This window comes from Hyperolius riggenbachi, chromosome 5, assembly GCF_040937935.1.
Source record: "Hyperolius riggenbachi isolate aHypRig1 chromosome 5, aHypRig1.pri, whole genome shotgun sequence".
NCBI lineage: Eukaryota > Metazoa > Chordata > Amphibia > Anura > Hyperoliidae > Hyperolius > Hyperolius riggenbachi.
This window is the reverse complement of record NC_090650.1, coordinates 51645366-51669170: the sequence shown is the minus strand read 5'-3', so window position 1 is coordinate 51669170 and position 23805 is coordinate 51645366. Positions and strand designations below refer to the sequence as shown.

At 43.6% G+C, this 23805-nt stretch overlaps 1 protein-coding gene across 3 annotated transcripts in view; it reads left to right on the top strand.

Moving 5' to 3' along the window:
• LOC137518190 (protein adenylyltransferase SelO-like) overlaps nt 1-23805 on the top strand; it is a 67529-nt gene that overhangs the window by 14082 nt on the left and 29642 nt on the right. For all 3 annotated transcript variants that reach the window (XM_068235664.1, XM_068235665.1, XM_068235663.1), the window contains 8 exons: nt 5522-5640; nt 7723-7851; nt 11325-11389; nt 12680-12736; nt 16346-16444; nt 17504-17571; nt 18395-18482; nt 22026-22095. In XM_068235664.1, the coding sequence (XP_068091765.1) occupies nt 5522-5640; nt 7723-7851; nt 11325-11389; nt 12680-12736; nt 16346-16444; nt 17504-17571; nt 18395-18482; nt 22026-22095 (695 nt within the window). The remainder of the gene's footprint in view (nt 1-5521; nt 5641-7722; nt 7852-11324; nt 11390-12679; nt 12737-16345; nt 16445-17503; nt 17572-18394; nt 18483-22025; nt 22096-23805) is intronic.

Genomic DNA, 23805 nt, shown 5'->3' with positions numbered 1-23805 from the left:
ACACCTTTTTTTTTACAAATAAAATGTCACCATACATATTACTTGGACCATAATTTAAATGTTGTGAAAACCAGGAAAGCAGGCGAATCAACTGTGTGGGTTTTATCTACAGTAGCATTGATTATTTTAAAACTATAGGGGTTGAAAAGGGAGAAATAGTGTATTTTTTTCATTATTTGTACCTTTAAACTGCATAGAAAATAAAAGTAATTACCAAAAAAAAATCAGCTACAGTGGTGTGAAAAACTATTTGCCCACTTCCTGATTTCTTATTCTTTTGCATGTTTGTCACACTTAAATGTGTCTGCTCATCAAAAACCGTTAACCATTAGTTAAAGATAACATAAATGAACACAAAATGCTGTTTTAAATGATGGTTTTTATTATTTAGTGAGAAAAAAAACTCAAAACCTACATGGCCCTGTGTGAAAAAGAAATTGCCCCCTGAACCTAATAACTGGTTGGGCCACCCTTAGCAGCAATAACTGCAATCAAGCGTTTGCGATAACTTGCAACAAGTCTTTTACAGCGCTCTGGAGGAATTTTGGCCCACTCATCTTTGCAGAATTGTTGTAATTCAGCTTTATTTGAGGGTTTTCTAGCATGAACTGCCTTTTTAAGGTCATGCCACAACATCTCAATAGAATTCAGGTCAGGGCTTTGACTAGGCCACTCCAAAGTCTTCATTTTGTTTTTCTTCAGCCATTCAGAGGTGGATTTGCTGGTGTCTTTTGGGTCATTGTCCTGCTGCAGCACCCAAGATCGCTTCAGCTTGAGTTGACGAACAGATGGCCGGACATTCTCCTTCAGGATTTTTCGGTAGACAGTAGAATTCATGGTTCCATCTATTACAGCAAGCCTTCCAGGTCCTGAAGCAGCAAAACAACCCCAGACCATCACACTACCACCACCATATTTTACTGTTGGTATGATGTTCTTTTGCTGAAATGCTGTGTTACTTCTACGACAGACTTAACAGGACACGCACCTTCCAAAAAGTTCAACTTTTGTCTCGGCAGTCCACAAGGTATTTTCCCACAAGTCTTGGCAATCATTAAGATGTTTTTTTAGCAAAATTGAGACGAGCCTTAATGTTCTTTTTGCTTAAAAGTGGTTTGCGCCTTGAAAATCTGCCATGCAGGCTGTTTTTGCCCAGTCTCTTTCTTATGGTGGAGTTGTGAACACTGACCTTAATTGAGGCAAGTGAGGCCTGCAGTTCTTTAGATGTTGTCCTGGGGTCTTTTGTGGCCTCTCGGATGAGTTTTCTCTACGCTCTTGGGGTAATTTTGGTCGGACAGCCACTCCTGGGAAGGTTCATCACTGTTCCATGTTTTTGCCATTTGTGGATAATGGCTCTCACTGTGGTTCGCTGGAGTCCCAAAGCTTTAGAAATGGCTTTATAACCTTTACCAGACTGATAGATCTCAATTACAGTACTTTTGTTCTCATTTGTTCCTGAATTTCTTTGGATCTTGGCATGATGTCTAGCTTTTGAGGTGATTTTGGTCTACTTCTCTGTGTCAGATAGCTCCTATTTAAGTGATTTCTTGATTGAAACAGGTGTGGCAGTAATCAGGCCTGGGGGTGACTACAGAAATTGAACTCAGGTGTGATAAACCACAGTTAAGTTATTTTTTAACAAGGGGGGCAATCACTTTTTCACACAGGGCCATGTAGGTTTTGAGTTTTTTTTCCTCACTAAATAATAAAAACCATCATTTAAAACAGCATTTTGTGTTCAATTATGTTATCTTTGACTAAGGGCTCGTTTCCACTAGTGCGGTGCGAATGCCTGGGATTCCACCGCTGGCGAAATCGCATGCGGATGCGATTCCGCGTGTGTTTTTTGCCGCGAATTCGCATGCGAATTTAACCATGTCACTGCCTGACTCAATTTGTATTACTAAAACCGCACGTGCGTTTTCCCTATTAAATACATGGACTGCGATTCGCCTGCATTCCTCACGCAGGCGAATTCTGCAGGCCCTACCGTGCAGAAAAATCCTGCACAGAAAAACGCACGAAAACAATGACAAGTGGAAACAGTCCCATCCACTTTCATTGCCTATGCGAATTCGCATGCAGGCCACGCATGCGAATTCGCCCTAGTGGAAACGGGCCCTAATAGTTAACGGTTTTTGATGAGCAGAAACATTTAAGTGTGACAAACATGCAAAAGAATAAGAAATCAGGAAGGGGGCAAATAGTTTTTCACACCACTGTATAAAAAGCTTAAAGTGAACCTCCGGACTAAAAATGGACTCAGCAGCACTGAAATGGCTTTGTGTTTCAGTTTCACAGCATCAGAACTTTGTTTCTCTTATACAAGCCTCATTTTTAGCTGCATAGAAGAAAACTGCCCGGGCATTTTTCCCCTGATGCTGTGCAAAGCATGATGGGATTTCTGATTTAGTTGTTCTCGTTCTGCAGTTTTGGTGCATTTTTTTTTTTTTACATTTTGAATTTGACATTTGAAGCCTAGCGTGTGCAGATGGGAGGGGTTATCAGGACACAGGACAGTTGGAACTGTGTCTCCTGCTCCCTGTCACCTCCTTTCAACCAAAAAGATGGCTGCCCCATGACAAAGATGGCAGCCCCCATGAATCACAAATATTTGCCTGTTCTTTTAAAACAGGGTGGGTAAGAGATTATATTACCTATCTATTCTAATTAACATAACTAATGTAACTTGATGACAGTATGTTTGTTTAGGCTGAAGTTCCCCTTTAATTTGCGATGGAAAAAATAAATAATGTGTGATAAGTAATGATAAAGTTCTTGGCAAATTAATGGGAGGAGCACCTGAACTGTGAAAATTGCTCTGCTCGATAAGGGAAACACAGCATATAGTGGTCAAGTGGTTAAAGCCCTTCTAAAATAAAATAGAAAAACAAAATACATTATACCATTTTAGCAAACATAAACTGAAGAGATAATTCATTGTACTTTTAGTAGCAATAGTGGCCTATGACAGGGCCACTTTAAAGTTACTACACATACTATCAGGGTCCAGTCCAGTGTCACTTGGTGTTTTCCTTTAATGAAGCAGCGCACAGATGTATGATGACAACCTCAATGTCAACAGACTTGAGGCGCATGGGCAGTGCACCATGTAAATAGATCTGAGGCGCACGCTTGGTACACCATGTAAACAGAGCTGAGGCGCACTGGCAGTGCACCATGTAAACAGGGCTGAGGCGCAAGGGCAGTGCACCATGTAAACAGAGCTGAGGCTCATAGGCAGTGCACCATGTAAACAGAGCTGAGGCTCATGGGCAGTGCACCATGTAAACAGAGCTGAGGCGCACGCTTGGTGCACCATGTAAACAGAGCTGAGGCGCACTGGCAGTGCACCATGTAAACAGGGCTGATGCGCAAGGGCAGTGCACCATGTAAACAGAGCTGAGGCGCACGCTTGGTGCACCATGTAAACAGAGCTGAGGCGCATGGGCACTGGCAGTGCACCATGTAAACAGAGCTGAGGCGCACTGGCAGTGCACCATGTAAACAGGGCTGAGGCGCATGGGCAGTGCACCATGTAAACAAGGCTGAGGCGCAAGGGCAGTGCACCATGAAAACAGAGCTGAGGCGCATTAGCAGTGCACCATGTAAACAGAGCTGAGGCGCACTGGCAGTGCACCATGTAAACAGAGCTGATGCGCACTGGCAGTGCACCATGTAAGCAGAGCTGGGTGAATGGGGGAGGGGGAGACATTTTCAGAGTTGGGCTGTTGTATGGCACAACAGAGGGATATGTTAGTTAACAAATAACCACTCACTGGAATTGCATATACAGTGGCTTGCAAAAGTATTCGGCCCCCTTGTGTTTTCCACATTTTGTCACATTACTGCCACAAACATGAATCAATTTTATTGGAATTCCACGTGAAAGACCAATGCAAAGTGGTGTACATGTGAGAAGTGGAACGAAAATCATACATGATTCCAAACATTTTTTACAAATAAATAACTGCAAAGTGGGGTGTACGTAATTATTCGGCCCCCTGAGTCAATACTTTGTAGAACCACCTCTTGCTGCAATTACAGCTGCCAGTCTTTTAGGGTATGTCTCTACCAGCTTTGCACATCTAGAGACTAAAATCCTTGCCCATTCTTCTGTGCAAAACAGCTCCAGCTCAGTCAGATTAGATCAGGGGTGCCCATTAGGTAGATCGCGATCTACCGGTAGATCGCGATGGCCTTCATAGTAGATCCTGACCCCACTACTTTTTCCATTCTGTACATGGAAGGGTGCTCCTAAAATTGTACATAGGTAGATCACTTTGACTTGCTAATTTTTAAAAGTAGCTCACAAGCCGAAAAAGTGTGGGCACCTCTGGATTAGATGGACAGCGTTTGTGAACAGCAGTTTTCAGATCTTGCCACAGATTTTCGATTGGATTTAGATCTGGACTTCGACTGGGCCATTCTAACACATGGAAATGTTTTGTTTTAAACCATTCCATTGTTTCCCTGGCTTTATGTTTAGGGTCGTTGTCCTGCTGGAAGGTGAACCTCTGCCACAGTCTCTCAAGTCTTTTGCAGACTCCAAGAGGTTTTCTTCCAAGATTGCCCTGTATTTGGCTCCATCCATCTTCCCATCATATCTGACCAGCTTCCCTGTCCCTGCTGAAGAGAAGCACCCCCAGAGCATGATGCTGCCACCACCATATTTGACAGTGGGGATGGTGTGTTCAGAGTGATGTGCAGTGTTAGTTTTCCGCCACACATAGCGTTTTGCATTTTGGCCGAAAAGTTCTGTTTTGGTCTCATCTGACCAGAACACCTTCTTCCACATGTTTTCTGTGTCCTCCACATGGCTTGTGGCAAACTGCAAACGGGACTTCTTATGCTTTTCTGTTAACAATGGCTTTCTTCTTGCCACTCTTCCATAAAGGCCAATTTTGTGCAGTGCACGACTAATAGTTGTCCTATGGACAGATTCCCCCACCTGAGCTGTAGATCTCTGCAGTTCGTCCAGAGTCACCCTGGGACTCTTGACTGCATTTCTGATCAGCGCTCTCCTTGTTCGGCTTGTGAGTTTAGGTGGACGGCCTTGTCTTGGTAGGTTTATTCACAGAGCAGCTGTATTTGTGCTGACATTAGATTACACACAGGTGCACTCTATTTAGTCATTAGCACTCATCAGGCAATGTCTATGGGAAACTGACTACACTCAGTCCAAAGGGGGCTGACTAATTATGCACACCCCACTTTGCAGTTATTTATTTGTAAAAAAAATGTTTGGAATCATGTATGATTTTCGTTCCACTTCTCACATGTACACCACTTTGTATTGGTCTTTCATGTGGAATTCCAATAAAATTGATTCATGTTTGTGGCGGTAATATGACAAAATGTGGAAAACTTCAAGGGGGCCGAATACTTTTGCAAGCCACTGTATTTCTCAGCGTATTTGTAGACAATAAGCTGTATGCTGGATTAATTTATTTATTTCATTGTAATTCTGTTTTACGTTTATCCTCCTTTTTTAAAATAGTTTTTATTTTAATTCAAACAGGGCAATTGCCGGTAGATCCCGTCAAGGAAAATTATGTAAGGAAAGTGAAAGAGTCTATCTTCTCTCATGTCTACCCAACTCCGTTCTCATCGGAGACACGACTCGTCGCTTTCTCTGAGGTACAGCGTGGCAGCTGCATACATCTGTGATTCTCATGTCAAATGACCACTATAGCAAGCAAAAGTTAGCAGTTAAAAGCTGACAGAACCAACAGGTTTTGGACTAGTCTATCTCCTCATGGAGGGATTTTCATGGTTTTCTTTGTTTTCAAAAGCATTTCCTGAACCAGCCAGCCTCTCTACTCGCTTGTACACTATTTTGGCTGTTAGACTGAGCAACTGCCATTCAGCGAATGCTTTTGAATGCAAAGAAAACCCCGAGAATCCCCCATGAGGAAATGAACTAGTCCAAAACCTGTCGGTTTTGTCAGATTTTAGCTACTTACTTTTGGAGAATCTGGCTCCTAATACATTTAAACTTTAATTAAAATAAAGACATATGATAACATTTTCCATTTCTCAGATAATAGTCATACATGACTTGTATGTACAATTATAGCAGTGCTTAGTCCACAAAAATGAAGTAATAAACCAATCAAAAAACTTGTGCTGCTGCAATAATGCAGTCATCGTGTTTTTCAAATCAGGAACACAAATCTGATAGTGACTGTATATCTGATCAGTACACAGGAATTATATATATATATATATATATATATATATATATATATATATATATATATATATATATATATATATATATATATATATATATAATATATGTGCTGTAAGACTAAAGCTTGATGAGTAATTGTCACTGAATGCAAAGTTACGGATCTTGAAAATGGACCAATCAAATTCCACCTATGTGAATTTGAGTGTTAACTTAGCATATGTAACAATTGTCAGCTCCTGTACCAATTCTACATGATTTTTAAAAGCCCTTTGCTCATGAAATCAATTATTTTGATATGTTATTACATTTGGGCTTGGTGGTGACTACAAATTAAGTTTTACAGTAGTACTATACATATGTACTCCTTGCAGGGCTGTTGAGAATCCACTGAGACTGTTGTGCACATTGAACAAAGAGGTGTTTTCTAACACCCATAAACCTGGTTCAGATTGTGCATGAAGAATGTGTAATAGAGGAAGAATCTCCTTATTCCCCTGCAGAGTACTTGCACATCATTCTTACATGTACATGTACATTGCCTAGGGCCTGATCCATGTTCAGATTGTGCATGAAGAATGTGTAATAGAGAAAGAATCCCCTCATTCTCCTGCAGAGTACCTGCACATCACTCTTACATGTACCCACAGTCACATTGCCTAGGGCCTGATCCATGTTCATATTGTGCATGAAGAATGTGTAATAGAGAAGGAATCCCCTCATTCTCCTGCAGAGTACCTGCACATCACTCTTACATGTACCCACAGTCACATTGCCTAGGACCTGATCCATGTTCAGATGTGTAATAGAGGAAGAATCTCCTCATTCTCCTGCAGAGTACCTGCACATCACTCTTACATGTACCCACAGTCACATTGCCTAGGGCCTGATCCATGTTCAGATTGTGCATGAAGAATGTGTAATAGAGGAAGAATCTCCTCATTCCCCTGCAGAGTACCTGCACATCATTCTTATATGTACCCACAGTTACATTGCCTAGGGCATGATCCATGTTCTTTGTTCCTGTCTGCACCCTCTACATTTACTCTTACCAAGGACTACTTTTGATTTTTAAACATCTACTCTACAGCTATATCCTAAATGGAACAGCATACAAAGTTTGCATAATCCTGCATCAACTCAGAACAATTTGCATCTCACTGACCATCCCTAGTCATTATTGTCTGGATACTACTGCTTGCCAGAAGTGAAATCAGAGGCTTGGTGAAAAAATGTAAATGTTAGAAGACAGCACTAATTTGGCCTAGCCAATGGTAATCAGTCTTCAAACTGTCACCTGGTATAATCACTAACGATCATTCCAAGCGACAGTAATTGAGCATCTGTACAGCCCTTTGCACCAATATGATGACTGCATAAGTCTCAGGGGGTGGGACAAGCCAATCATGCATGACTCGAATGATCTGTACCTGGGAAAAATTGTGCTGGTTTACTAGAGCATTGTATAAGTCTATATAATGTTTATGTGATAATCTTACACTGATAGTTGTTTCTGTATTCCCTTATAGGATGTACTTGAGGGTCTGCTGGATCTGGACTCCTCTGTCGCTCATTCCAGTGATTTCCTGCAGTTTGTCAGTGGCAGCAAAACCATTTCAGGCTTTGTTCCTTTAGCACATAGATATGGAGGTCACCAGGTAGGCGTGTTTGTATGTACTGTATATATACATATCACAACCTGTGCATGCCTTGTGACCTTTTGATTTAACAGGAAGTGAGGGGACTATAGAGTGTTATGGTGCAGACACGCCTGACTGGCAGCCGATAATGACCGTTTGAGCCAATAGTCAGGTGTGTGTACAGTGGGTGCCTACCTGGCAGATCAACTCACCTCCGTGATGGCCGATTGTCTGCGCCGCTCCCCGTCCACTATGTGACTTCACACATGCGTCACTCCGTCGTCCCTCGGCCCCCACATTGCTAAGGAACGCATCGTCAGCTATATGACGCGTCTGTACAGGCTAGTCAGCAATGCCGCCCTAGAGGATCGGGTTCCAATCCCCGACAGGCGGCTTAAAATGAAGGTGTGTATGCACCTTAAGGAGCATAACAACAAGTTATTAATATAGCGCCAGCATCTTCCGTGGTACTGTACAACAGCATACAGGGTATATCAATACAAAATAACCAATACAGCCGTTAATACAAGACAATGGTGGATTACCACTGATGCAGTGAACAAATCAACTGCAGGTTTTTACACGGGGTGGGAGGTATTCATACACATTACACAGCACTGTGAGACAAAAGGGGAAGAGAGCCCGGGCCTAAGGGCCTTACATAGCGCACTAGAAAAAAAACAAGTCATTTATGGTTCACTTTTCATCATATATTGAGATAATTCATGACACCCGTGGGATTTCTTCAATCGAGTGAGCACCACCACCAAACCCCGAAAAGCGGACACTCGTCCTTATCAACAGACCCTCTGTGAGATTGGGTCATTGTGAGCCTGCAGGGTCATTGAAGACCACCCTCTTCCTGTCACAATCTCTCCATGAGGAAAACCTTCACACTTGGTTCAGCACACAACTCCTCAAAGATAAAAAAAATGCATCCCTCCATAGCGTAAAACCATTCACAATTTTATTCAATGTTAAAAATAGCCACTCACATACTAAGACCTTGATTCATAAGCATAGGGTTTTCAGGGCTCTATTCCTTATTGTTAGTCGCCTGGCCGACTCAGGACTGCTCCTCCATAACTGCCATGTTTCCGCAACATCTTAGATCCGGTACGCCTTACTAGTTTTGACAGTATGGGCTTGATTCACAAAGCGGTGCAAACTGTTTAGCACGGGAGTGCTAAACAGTTAGCACGTCAAGACCTTTTTGCGGACTTTTGTGCGCGCAAAGTGCCGAGATTCGCGCAAAGGTCCGCGACCGCGCGAATCGCGGCACTTTGCGCGCGCAAAAGTCCGCGCAAAGCTCTTCACGTGCTAACTGTTTAGCACTCCCGTGCTAAACAGTTTGCACCGCTTTGTGAATCAAGCCCTATATGTCTCATCAGGGGTTTTAGTTCTAACTTCCAATGTGCTTAGATGGACGCCATTGCTGTAACAAACAATCTCACAGAGGGTCTGTTGATAAGGGTGAGTGTCCCCTTCTAGGGGTTTGGTGGTGGTGCTCACTCGAGGGAAGAAATCTCACGGGTGTCATGAATTATCTCAAGATATGATGAAAAGTGAACCATAAAAAACAGTTTGTTTCTAGTGGACTTTATCCTTCATATGGTGGCACCAAGTGCTATTTCCATTGGTTTTATCTTTGTTGTATGTAGTAGGAAGCGCTCCACAATTATAATACCCCAAATCATATTATATTGTATGCTAGCGCGGTTATTGAGGATTGTACAAAAGGCTTTACAGTCTAAAGGTTTAAGGGATAGGACAGTAATTAAAGGGAAGCTGTGTATGAGAAGGTATAAATTGTAGGTTAATTTTGAGGATTGCATCAGACTATCACTGCTGCTATGCAGAATCCACACTACAACCTCATTAGAAGCCTTAGCTCATTGTTTCTTACCTGTTTTAGCTTCTGTTTACTTTTCAGGAAACTGACTAAATGCGAAAATATGTTTGAGAAGCTCTTTAGCATAGATAACCAATCAAGTTTTTTAACTCTTGCTGTTCGTTAAAGGGGTTCTGTAGCGCATTATAAAACCAAAAAACTCACTTACCTGGGGTTTCTACTGGCCCCCTGCAGACATCTTGTCCGTCGCCAGTCCTTTAACTAGCTTAGCGGTATGGACGAGCTCAGCTCGTCCATGACTGCCGCGCTGGATTGCTCTAGCCCTGGTGGGCCGATTTTCATAATTTTTTTTTAAAACACGCAGCTAGCACTTTGCTAGCTGCGTGTTTATACCGATCGCCGCCGCTCGCTGCCGATGCAACCCTACCTGCTGCGTAACAGGGTGCTCCCCCCCGAGACCCCGTGCGCAGCCTGGCCTATTAGCGCCAGGCAGCGCCAAAGGGTGGATCGGGACTCCCTCCAACGCCATGACGTGGATGACGTCATCCCGATTGTCGCCATGGCGATGGGGGAAGCCAAACAGGAAATCTCGTTCTGAACGGGATTTCCTGTTTGCTCTGATCGCTGGAGGCGATCGGAAGGGGTGGGGTGATGCCGCTGCACAGTGGCTATCATGTAGTTAGCGCTAGGCTAGCTACATTATTTAAAAAAAAAAAAAGTGCTGTGCCGCCGCCCTGGCCGTTCTAATAGAACGACAGGGTGGTTAAGGATTGTCCTGCCCCCCTCCAGCGGGTTACATCCAATTATTCATCTAACTAGACGAATGTCACTGCGGCTGCACCCGCGCTCCCACTCACGTCTCTGGGGCGCTTACTACGTAGGTGCAGTACAAAGTTTTCTCGTACTGCACCTGCGCAGTAAGCTCCCGGAGAGGTAGTGACATTCATCTAGTTTGACGAATAATTGGATGTGACTCACGGCAGGGAACGGAGGATTCTTGAGTGATGGCACGGGACATGACAGCTGCAGGGTAGAAGCCCCAGGTAAGTGACCGTTTTTGTTTTTAAATTACTCTATAGAACCCCTTTAAAACATAAAGAGATTTCAGGCAATTTCTTAGTTGGGCTAGTACTATATGTTTATCTCATCATGTCATATGTCACTTCAGACAGAGTTCCCCAACCCTGTCCTCAAGGTCCACCAACAGTACATGTTTTGCAGAAAACCACAAACATGCACAGGTGAGGTAATTAGTGTCTCAGCAGAGATCATTAACTAGCTGTGTGGATTTCCACAAAACATGCACTGTTGGTGGGCCTTGAAGACAGGGTTGGGGAACACTGACTTCAAGTATGCTTTAATTCAAATGATGCAATCTTTGGAGGGGGGCTGTGTGTGCAGCTGAGAGACAGCTGTGCATATACTGCTAGGTGTCCATCTCAATGCTGGTCTCTGGCTGAAGTTGCTGATCTCTGGTCCATAATAAAGCATCCACTGCTCTCAGCCAATGTTGAGAGCAACAGATGTACATTTTATATTTAAGTTTGGTTTCTGCCTGAACTTGTTCATTTAATATGCAAGTGATAGTATTGTTATTAGTTTCTGGCCAGTCATTTTTAACTGCTTTGTTTCTCCTTAGTTTGGCGTCTGGGCTGGTCAGCTGGGAGATGGCAGGGCACATTTAATAGCTACTTATGTTAACAGGTAATTTCTTCCTGGCACACAGGAGGACCTGTCCTTCTCTGACTCTCTTTATCTTTACTAGAAAATAGATAGTAAAACTGACCACAAACTGTGTAACCGCATGTGGCATACGCAGGCTGACATGTAATGCAAGAACTGATATTACTCCCATTTCCACACTTTTCTGATGAAAATTGACCAAGCTACGCATAACTAAAGTCCCCTGTACCTCGCACAAGGGGGTAGTATCTGATGCCGGATACGTGTGTTTACAGGATGTTTGAACAACTGGTCCTAAAATCCCCCCCCCCCCCCCACGCTGCATAAAATACTTACCGCGACTCCAGACGCCGTAAGAAACAGCCTTATCAGTCCACCGACAGATGGACTTTTCTTGTAAAGGGACCCATACACTTAACGATTTTCCCACCGATATAAAGCAGATTCGATCACTGATCGAATCTGCTGTGAAATCGTTGCGCAAACGCTGACCGAACAATCGTTTTCCGTCCGAAATCGATCGTTCCCGGCGATCTGTCCGTGCAGAAGATTTCGATCGATCGCCGGCGGGTCGGGAGTTCGTCGATAGCGGTGTTCGAATGAGCGACGCTAGCGGCAATACATTACCTGCTCCGCCGGCACGTGTCCCCGCTGTCACCGCTGTTCCTTCTCCGCTGGGCTCCGGCAGGCTTCACTTCTTCCTGTCCCGACAGGAAGTTTAAACAGTAGAGCGCCCTCTACTGTTTAAACTTTCCCCGGCAGGAAGTAAAGTGAAGCTGGAGCCGAGCGCAGAGAAGAGACAGCGGAGACCGGGGGACTCGCGCCGGCCGGATCAGGTAATGTATGCGGGGGGCGGCAGCGGCATCTCCACAGATTGTGAATCGGTTTCATAGTGAAATCGATTCACAATCTGTTTGCAGTAAAAGCAGCCATACGATCCCTCTCTGATCAGATTCGATCAGACAGGGATCTATCTGTTGGTCGATCTGATGGCAAATCGACCAGTGTATGGCCACCTTAAGTGAGATCCAATATCTGGAAACCACAAGCTCGGTGCATGCTGCTTGTGTTTCAGCATGGCATGCAGTATATACATTTTGTATAGGAAAACTACAAGTGTTTGCCCCACAAATAAGACATCCTCTTAAAATAAGCCCTAGCACATCTTTTGGAGCAAAAATTAAAATAAGACAGTGTCTTATTTTCAGGGAGACACGGTATTAGCAGGCTTCATTGAGGTGTAGTATGAAATAATTGGCTGCTCTTGCATTTAATGTGGGTTTCTTAGCTCTTTGTGATGCTGCATTGCAGGTTTGGAGAGAGGTGGGAACTTCAGTTAAAAGGATCAGGAAAGACACCATATTCCAGGTAATACTCTGACTGTTTCAGCATGAGTTGGGAAGATTTGTGACTTTCCAGTTTACAGATCGCTGACATTATTTTATTTGTGATGTAACTGCCAGAAGTATCCTAAAAGTAAACATTGCTTCCTCAGGCATCACCTGATATGTCTGGCAGTTGATGCCTATTCATGAAAAATTATAACATTTAAAATACATGAAAATATATAAATAAAATGTAAATTTCTCCCAGAGTAAAATGTGCTTTAAATTACTTTTCTCCTATGTTGCTGTCACTTACAGTAGGTAGTAGAAATTTGACAGAATTTTGGACTAGGCCTTTTCCTAATGGGATTCTCAGGGTTTTCTTTATTTTCAAAACCACTAGGGAACGTCTGTTGCCCAGTTGAACTGCCGGAATATTGTGCAAGTAGTAAAGCATATGCTAGGCCTGCCCCGTAGTGAGTGACGTACTACCTGGGCAGGAAGTGAGATTCCCGTCGGTTTGAGCGTGCACGACACCGCCAGGGCCGAGGCAGAGGTGAGAAAGGCTCCAGCCTTAGGGTGCAGTGTAGGAGGGGGTGCACAACTCACTCAGCTATCATTCCCCTATTGTGTTTGAAGCAGAGAAAAATAAGAAAAGGGGATACATGGCAGTGACTGCAAGCCAGATAACGAGAGATTAAGGTGTTGGGGGGTTGGGAGCCCTGGGGCGCCTCTTTGTCTAATAGTAATCAGTGTGTGACGGCTGGAGTGGGAGGGATGGGGGGCGCACTTTGGTATCTCAGCCTCGGGTGCTGGAGGACCTTGTCCTGGCTCTGCATACCGCGCTCCCGTCATGCACATTGGCGGTTGTAAGAACCTATACGTTGGTTGCTATTGGCAACAGCACAACACACCTTTTACTCCGGCACCAGCAACTCATTAGAGCTGCATCTGTGAGAACACACTTCGCACTGACACGGAGGGTAGTGTTTATAGCAATACACTGGTTCGCCCCCTCTGTTTACAGTATATCAAATCAATCGATCAGAGGCTGGCGCCCACGGTGTAATTTTACAATATAGTGTACTCCAAACACCCTAAATAACAATGTAGTTATACACCCTCATACCCCAGGTCAGATAACAAAATTCTGTAGATGACCCAATAATTCGCAAAAAAGATTGTTTTCAGTTCCAAATCATTAAAGATGCAGTCTGTCCAATTCAGTTGACAATAATCAGTTCATCAACAGTTCATCAGACAAACATCTATTGAAGATCACTGTAACATTCAATTGACTTGATCATCTATGGCATTTGTCCCAAGAGCGGACTTTACAGACAGGAAGCACTTTCACCACACCCTAGTGAGATACACTCACCGTGTGCTTAGACCTGCTGATAGATCAAATAGAGCCTTGGGACCGTTCCTGGGTCGTCCCTCACCACTCTGGCATATATGACAGTCTTCCTCTGTGCTTAGATACTTTTCTTACACCTCAGTACCTCAATAAAGAGATGCCTCAAAATAGTGTGATACCGTCTTTTTTAATAAAAATTTAAAATTACATTGCACTTACAAATTCCTCAGATGTCATCAGAGCATAGAGTCTTTTTCCCACGGGCTCTCCCCCCTTACGTTGGCCGGCTGGCATGGGCGTGCACCAGTGTCAGTGGAGTCCTAACCGCCGCGCGCTCGGTTAATCACGTCCTCCTCCGTGTAAGGTAACACCGCCGTCCGCGCGTATGCACCAGTCTCTTCTGCGTCCAGGCCCCGCCTTACATGTTTCGTCACCCCGTGACTCATCAGAAGCTCTGTGTTTTGAGTACACTATATTGTAAAATTACACCATGGGCGCCAGCCTCTGATCGATTGATTTCATTTGAGCTGCAACTCACAGCGACAGCATACAGGAGATAGAGCGGAGACAGCCACCTTCACCTTTAAGGGATTTATTCAGCAATCAGGCATCTTGTGTTACATGTTGATTTCTTCAGAGTATAAACAGTCTTTCCTATGTCCTATGTACATCACATATATTTACAGCATACAGACATGAAGCTATTATTCTAACTAGGAAGCGTAGAGAGCAGACTAGCATGCAGAAGACGAAGTAGAAGTAGTCTCTCTGCCATTCCGTCTCTTACTTTTATATTACCATCAAAGAGTTAATTTCTGACATCACCCGAGCCATACCCCCAAACCTACAATTGGCGGGCATGGGCATGTGACCCACATCATCATCTAATACGCCAGTGCTTTATGCCCTAGATGCACGGAATGCAATGTTTTCCAAATATCGGCTTTGTCTAATGTTCCGTCGTCTCAATGTCGGAACATTTAGACCTGAAAACATATTATGTGTCCTTCTAGAGGAACATGCTTCTTGTAAATGACTGCATGATTTCTCTCCGAGAAACTCTGCTTAAAGAAAACCTGAACTGAAAATTAAAAGTCAAAATAAACATACACAAGTCATACTTACCTTCCATGCAGTCTACTCCTCAGTGTCTTTCTCCTGTCCCGCTTCCTGTTTGTTCACTGTGATCAAGGGAATTTTCCGTCCTCCATTTTGAAAATTGTCATTACCCATAACAGCTTCCTGGTCAGCACACTGCTAAACTGTAACATCGCCCACTTGACCCATAGGGAAACATGGACATTACCTGGTACATCAGTTTTCCTCTCAGCTTTAACTGACAGCAACTGATATTTTGCTGACAGCAACTGATATATTTCAGATCTGACAAAATATTGTCAGAACTGGAAGGGATCATTGTCAGAAGAAAATGGTGAGCTTCTGAGAGGAACTGATGGCAAGGTAACTATGTAATGTTCATTTGAAGTTACCTCATGTGTTTATTTTAAATATTTTTACTCAGTACAGGTTCTCTTTAAAGAGGCTCTGATCTGATTAAAAATCGCTTTTTACCTTATATTCAACATGGGCATGTTTGCCCCTGCTAAAACGCTGCTATCCCGTGGCAGAACGAGGGGTCTTTACCCCTCAACCCCCCCCCCTGCAAAATCCACGACTTTCTTAGTCGTGGATTTTGCTGCTCATGGAGGAAGAGCTATGAGCCGCAGCTCTGCCTCCCAGCGCGTCTATCAGCCGGCGGATCTCCGCCTCTCCCCGCCCCTCAGTGAAAGAAGACTGAGAGGGGCGGGAAGAGGCGGCGATCAGCGCTGATAGACGCGCTGAGAGGCAGAGCTACAGCCATTAGCTCTGCCTCAACAGGAAGCGCTCCCCGGGCACCACGGAGGGGATTTGGGGGTAAAGACCCCTCGTTCTGCCGTGGGATAGCGGCGTTTTAGCTGGGGCAAACATGCCCATGTTGATTATAAGCTAAAAAGCGATTTTTAATCTCGCTTCAGAGTCTCTTTAAAGAGACCCTGCATCTCAAGTCTTTACTAGACTTTAGTACCTGAGGCCTAGAATTCAAGTATACTTACATTCTAACAGCGATGTCATCCATTGACTTGCATGATCCATGAGGTAAGCTCAGTTCAAGCGGTAGCACGCTGCAGCCTTTGCGTCAGCATTGTGGGGATTTGGATACTTATATTGTGCCGTGATGTCGAGTGTGCCAGGGGCCTCAAGGAGAAGAGTGAAATTGGAAACACTGGTGTTACTATGTACATTCATTTGCAGGAACGGCGATGGAAGAGCTGTGCTCCGATCCTCTGTAAGGGAATTCCTGTGCAGTGAGGCCATGTATTACCTGGGGATTCCCACCAGTAGAGCTGCCAGGTACATCTCTATCCTTCCTTTATTCTTATCATTGTCCTGCTATGGTGAGACCACCATTAAAGGACCATTATTGCGAAAAAAGTAGGCAGTTAAAATCTGACAGAACCGACAGGTTTTGGGCCAGTCCATCTCCTCATGGGGATTCTCAGGGTTTTCTTTGTTTTCAACAGCATTTCCTGAACAGCAGTTTAACTGCCAAAATAGTAAGATACCAGCCAGCCTCCCTAATCACTTGCACACTATTTTATCAGTTAGACTTTGGAACTGCCTTTCAGGAAATGCTGTTGCAAACAAAGAAAACCCTGAGAATCTCCCATGAGGAGATGGACTGGCCCAAACCTGTCGGTTCTGTCAGATTTTAACTGCCTACTTTTTTCGCGATAGTGGTCCTTTAGATTGACATGAGCACTATTTAAAAAAAAAAAACAGAACCTCCCCATAAAGAAGGTTTATAATGGTGTGTGCCGTGAAGGGGGGAGCACTGTGCTCCTCTTGCACCCAGATTGTACAACTTGCCCCATCTTCTCCTTCCGATTGGCATCTTCTACCGGCTGTTGTCATTCTCAGTGGTGTCTTGTGTGCGCTGCAATGCATGCTGGTAGATGTAGTCCATGGAACTACATACAAATACATGTGACTTTATTTTCAAAATATTTGGTAACTGGCATTAAACTAATAACATTTATATTGCATTTTTCTCCTGTCAGACTCAAAACACTTGAGCTGCAGCCACGAGGGCACACTCATTAGGCAGTAGCAGTGTTAGAGAGTCCAAGCACTCTGTGCTGAATAGGTGCTTGCTTACAGAAAGAGCCAAGATTTAAACCCAGGTCTCCTGAGTCAGAATTGAGAAAAGAGACAGGAGCGCCTCTCTGGTGCATTAACGTTTTAATGTATAAAAAGCGCATTAAAATTACACTTACAGTGTATAAAAGAAAGTTAGGCGTTTCTCAAAGCCTGCCGTCAGAGGCAGAACCCCTTAACCTTTACATTAACCATTACACTATCCAGCCACTAATATGTATATTGTTTTTACATTACTTTTGTTTTGTATCACAGTCTTGTTCTAAGCAGCGATGCAGTCTGGAGAGACCAGTTCTACAATGGAAATGTTAAGAAAGAACGGGGTAAGTTTTATTAAGGCGCATAGTTTTTTTTAGTTTTTTTTTCAAATGATAGAACTCCAGGCAAGCAACTGACACAGGGATTTAAATCACCCCCCCCCCCCCATTCCCCCCCCATTGCATGCTATTGGGCAGTTCTACTAAAAAATAAATGAATGCAAGCAATGTAAATAATTTGTTTAGGCATAATTAATAAGCATGCAAAGATATCACATGGCCACTATATTTATCCGTACAAATGTAACATGCACAAATACCGTAGTATCCCTGGGGCCCAGAGTGGCCCCATATTAGACATCAGGTGTTTGGTTTGTTGGCAAGCAGTGCAGTCCTCAGAAAAAAAATCATTTAATTGAACAGTTAGAAAGTACAAAAGTGCCGCCTGAGCGGTCTGCCGACTCACGCAGGAGGTTAACCCTTTCTGTGCCCTCAGGATTCCAGAAAGAACCCCACTCTGCTGAATCTCAGTAAGAATTCTACAAGGAAATGGTTTTCTTTAAAGGTTATTATGCTGTTGCTTCTTTTTTAAAGCAGAGAGAACGTTCTGAGTTCAGGCCCGCTTTAATTTAGGCTGCTGAAATCAACAGATTGGAATGACAGCCAGGCAACTGAAAGTCACTATAGGGTCCCTTTAACAGCGTTTGAGGGGGGGAAATGGGTTGCTAGGGTACGCTTTGCTTATTTTGATAAAAGTGGGAGAAAACTCAGTAATAGATTTGAGTAAGAATATTTCTGTTTTATAATAATATAGCTTGTCACTTGTTTAGCCATGAATTTCCACAAAAGGAAAACTTTATAATTGTTCACATGTTCTGTTTTTACGCAGGAGCAGTGGTATTGAGAGTGGCAAAATCATGGTTTCGCATTGGTTCCCTTGAAATGTTGTCTAATTCTGGGGAATACAGTTTGCTGAAGTAAGTGGAATATGTGAGTACAATGAATAACTGCTGAAGAGGAGGGTACCGTATAGCTTTGCATTATGTGGAAAATAAGAACATTACCTGCATTCCTTCTTCTGATCCTGAGCAGCAAACTGCTTCCTCTATAGCAGGGGTGTCACCCTCAGATGCAAAGTGGGCCGAAATTGTCTACTGGCCACCTCCCTACCTTACAAAGTTCCCAGGTGCCCCCCTCCCTCCCCTATACAGTTCCCTAGTGTTTAGTGCTTTCCCCCTCCCTCCCTCCCTCCCTCATATGGCTACCCTGGTGTTCCAGGGCTTCACCTCCAATATAGCTTCCCTCATGGTCTAGAGTGGGCCAAACATAATACAAAGTGGAGTAACCTCATGAGGGCCACATTTAATGTCTCTGCGGGCCAGATTTGGCCTGCGGGCCGGAGTTTGACATGTATGCTCTAAAGTAAAACAAAGGTTTGCCTTCTTAAAACAGAAAGTATTTGCAATTATTCAGGTTGGAGTGAGCTCTGAGATGTCTCCCATAATGCATTACTGCTGAATATGCAAATTACACATTGTTGTCCCTGTAAGCTAACCACACCTCCAGATCCACTGAAATGCAACCATGTGTCAGCTTGTTAATTGTACAGAGCCACGACAACCCAGCATAGAGATTCTCAGCCATTTCTGCCCAGGTACGACATAGTAGGTCCTTGCCAGACTCAGTGGGGTGGGGTGAGGGAGGAAAAAGTAGGAGGAGCCACATGAAGTAAATATAGGGTACCAAAGACCCAGTGCAAGTACTAATTGGTGCCAATTTTCCATAGTTCCCCAGAATGTGCCTCTGCCTTTTTCATACGGTTTCCTGAGCATTGTGTGCCTGTCTATAGTACTGACCCAACTTTGTACTGCTTGCTGGCTGTTGACAGAGACTTTGGCTGCGGATAGTGGTGGCGGCCACTGGTGGCTGCTAGTAGAAGTGTGGTGTCCGCCGCAGCAGTTCACATCACAGCGTGAGTGCTGGAGCTCCCAGCCAGGGCCAATAGCTTCACTTGTATTGTATAACTTGAAAAAGGGGTCCTCCGTGATCCCGAAATGTTGGATCCATAAAAGCTCTTTTGAAGAGGAAGGAAGGCGATGACCTTATTATGTTCTTAAAGGGATCTTAGCAGCTACTAGCTTTAAATAGCTGAAAGGGCTGCCATGTTTGAGAAGTTAGCCCCCCTGCTCATTTTTCACTGCCATTATCCAGGCTAGGTGAGAAATTCATCGGGTGTGACTAATGTTATGTGTTTGAAGCATAGTAGAGAAGACTCATCCCCCTCCCTAATGCTTAATGGGTTTGTTTGATCTTGTGGGTAATAAGCTTGTGGGTAATAAGGTGAGTTCTTATCTGCCTTTCATCTTCTGTTGATTGCACCAGTGGATGGACCGGGAAAGTAGAAGGATTCTGCCTGTAATTAACCCTTAAATGTAAAAAATGAGGTAAAATTAAAGTTTTTTTTAAAATAATAAACCACATTTTTAGCATGCATTTTTAATTTGCTATTGAGCTGCCTTGTGAGTTAAAAATGAGGCTCAGTTCCCTTTAATGGTGATGCCCCTCCCCCGTTAGCCTTTCTGCATAGATATAAAAAAGGCTCTGCAGTAATTTGGGTGCTAGTTGAATTACCCATATTATGCCATTGGCAGTGGCCTCTTTCACAGAAGGACGCTGCATTTCAGTGCGACGTTAAAGGAATACTGTAGGGGTGTCGGGGGAAAATGAGTTGAAGTTACCCGGGGCTTCTAATGGTCCCCCGCAGACATCCTGTGCCCGCGCAGCCACTCACCGATGCTCCGGCCCCGCCTCCGGTTCACTTCTGGAATTTCAGACTTTAAAGTCTGAAAACCACTGCGCCTGCGTGGCCGTGTCCTCGCTCCTGCTAACGGCACCAGGAGTGTACTGTGCAGGTACAGACCATACTGGGCCTGCGCATGTACACTCCTGGTGACATCAGCGGGAGCGAGGACACGGCAACGCAGGCGCAGTGGTTTTCAGACTTTAAAGTCTGAAATTCCAAAAGTGAACGGGAGGCGGGGCCGGAGCATCGGTGAGTGGCTGCGCGGGCACAGGATGTCTGCGGGGGGCCATTAGAAGCCCCGGGTAAGTTCAACTCATTTTCCCCCGACCCCCCTACAGTATTCCTTTAAGGTCGCACAACGCAGCCCTAACGCAACGCATATAGACTTAAACTTGGACGTTTTCTTTATGCGTCTCTTGGTGCACCGGTTTAGTTGCACAGTCATGTAATAAAAACGGCGCATGCGTTACATTTAAAAAAAAAAATACTGAGCATGTGCAACACAAATAACACAGCAGATTCATTGCTAAACGCACAGCATGCAGCACTTTCTAATAACGCTACACGTTACACACAAACGCAAGGTGTGCACTGTGAATGTCGCACAGACTTAGTATAGCTGTGCGTAAGTCTGCATTGAAACATTTCTAACGTGCAACTTTAACGTCGCACTGTGAAAGAGGCCTTTAAGAGGAACTCCAGTGAAAATAATGCAATAAAAAAAGTGCTTTATTTTTACAATAATTATGTATAAATGATTTAGTCAGTGTTTGCTCATTGTAAAATCTTTCCTCTCCCCGATTTACATTCTGACATTTATTACATGGTGACATTTTTACTGTGGGCAGGTTATGTAGCTGCTGCTAGCTGTTTTGGCTGTTAGAGACAGCTGTAAACAGCTATTTCCTGTCTGTGAACCTTGTTACATTGTGGCAAACTGCCAAAATTACCGCGATCCCAGAGTGTCTTGTGGGGGGGGGGGTTTCAGCACAAAATCAGTCATACAGCGCCCCCTGATGGTCTGTTTGTGAAAAGGAATATATTTCTCATGTAAAAGGGGGTATCAGCTGCTGATTGGGATAAAGTTCAATTCTTGGTTGGAGTTTCTCTTTAACCTACCTAAGGTCAATGAGATGCAAATAATTTTGAGTTGATGCAGGATTATGCATATTTTGTGTTTACATTTTGTATGCAGCTTGAAAATGTCAGATTTTACCTCAGCAGGATTTGATTGGTTCATTTTCAAGCTGCATACATTTGCATACAAAATTTGCATAATGCTCCATCGACTCAAAATTATTTGCATCTCATTAACCACCTCTAAACCTAACCTTCTCACACAAGGCCTCCTTTTACCAATGCCCAACTCTAACCTCCCCTCCGCCCACCTCAATATCGAGCGATATCTTTTACAAAACCTAACCCTATTCTTACGCTACCCCTCCCTTTACTGATGCCTGACACTAACTTCCCCCCCACTGCAATCTCTGCCAATATGAGCGCCACCTTCTCCTCCCTCCTTATCCTCCGCCATTTATTGGGCACCGGCCACCTAATCAAACTACTTATCAAGCCCCGGCAGGGCCAAAATTACCCCCGATTGACATTGCAGCGCCTGTTTTACCCAAATGACCTACTTGGAGCCATACACTGGTAAAGAGTGCGGTGTTTTGATTGTTTAGTGTATGAATGCTGCTTCTTTTCTGTTCTTTTTCAGGAAATTAGTAGATTTCATCATTAAGGAACATTTTCCATCCATTAACACCAGTGATCCACACAGAGTGTTGGTGAGTCCTGAATGATGACTTATTTGACAGTAAAAGTGAATGTGATGAGTCAAGAACCTTGCCTGGCTTATTGGGATAATGTCTTCTTAAAGTGGACAGAGGGAAAACATAGAGAAATGCACCCTGTATGTATTTAGAGAGTTAAGCCTGTCTAATTCCCTCTCATCTGTGACTAATCGCAACTGTTATTATTATTATTATTATTTAGTATTTATATAGCGCTGACATATTACGCAGCGCTGTACAGTGTATATATATATATATATATATATATATATATATCTTGTCACTAACTGTCCCTCAAAGGAGCTCACAATCTAATCCCTACCATTGCCATATGTCTATATTATGTAGTGTAAGTAATGTAGTCTAGGGCCAATTTTTTTAGGGGGAGCCAATTAACTTATCCGTATGTTTTTGGAATGTGGGAGGAAACCGGAGTGCCCGGAGGAAACCCACGCAGACACGGAGAGAACATACAAACTCTTTGCAGATAGTGCCCTGGCTGGGATTCGAACCAGGGACCCAGCGCTGCAAGGCGAGAGAGCTAACCACTACGCCACCGTGCTGCCTGTCAATTGATCTCTCAACCGTGAAGCTGGCTTCCTCGGCAGAGCAGCTAATTTGTATACACAGGATGTTAACCCTATGCCTGCTTCCATAAAAGCAGGAAGTAGGCACAATGCACATTTATTTTAGGATTTGTATCAGCTGTAACAAATGATTTTCTTTAAAGGACCTCTGTCACGAAAATTTTAAAATTTAAAGTACATGTAAACATATAAAAATAAGAAACATGTTTCTTCCAGAGTAAAATGAGCCATACATTTATTTTCTCCGATGTTGCTGTCACTTACAGTAAGTAGCAGAAATCTGACAGAAGTAACAGGTTTTGGACTTCTCAGGGCTTTCTTTATGTTTAAAAGCACTTAGTGAATGGCAGTTGCTCTGTCCAACTGCTAAAAAAGTGTGCAGCGAGCAGGGAGGCTGTCCAGCATCTTTGTGTAAATCTTTCTCAGGGAATGTCTTTATAAAGAATAAAGGCCATGCTGAGAATCCACTATGAAGAGATGGACAAACACAACACCTGTCGGTAATGTCAGATTTCTACTACCTACTGACAGCAACACAGGAGAAAAGTGTGTGTTTAAAATTTTAAGATTTTCACGACAGTTCCTCTTTAAAGATTATTGTGCTCTTACTTATCTTTTAGAGCAGAGCGGCAGTTTTAAGATGAACCTGAGGTAAACTTGAGCACTGTAAATGCAGTTTGTGATGAAACAGTGGCTGAATAGTGTACTGGTTAAGGGCCCTGCCTATGACATGGGAGACAAGGGTTCGAATCCTGGCCAAGGTCAGTACCTATTAAGTAAGGAGTTCAAGGCAAGACCTCCCCAACACTGCAGGGTGGCCTCTTGAGCGCGTCCCAGTGGCTGCAGCTCTTAAGCGCTTTGAATCAGACAGGAGAAAAGCACTATACAAATGTTCAGATTATTATTATTATTATTATTAAATAGTACATGGGGGGTTAATTTGCAAAACTCATTACATGAATGGTCTCTCCTTACCTGTTATTCACTACAATTATAAAATATCTTCAGCACTTTACAGGTAAAAAAAAACAAAAAACCCAACAGACCTAAATCTTCAAAATAAGTTATTTCTGTGTAACTTAACTTTGATATTACTTTTTAACACTTTATTTTTATT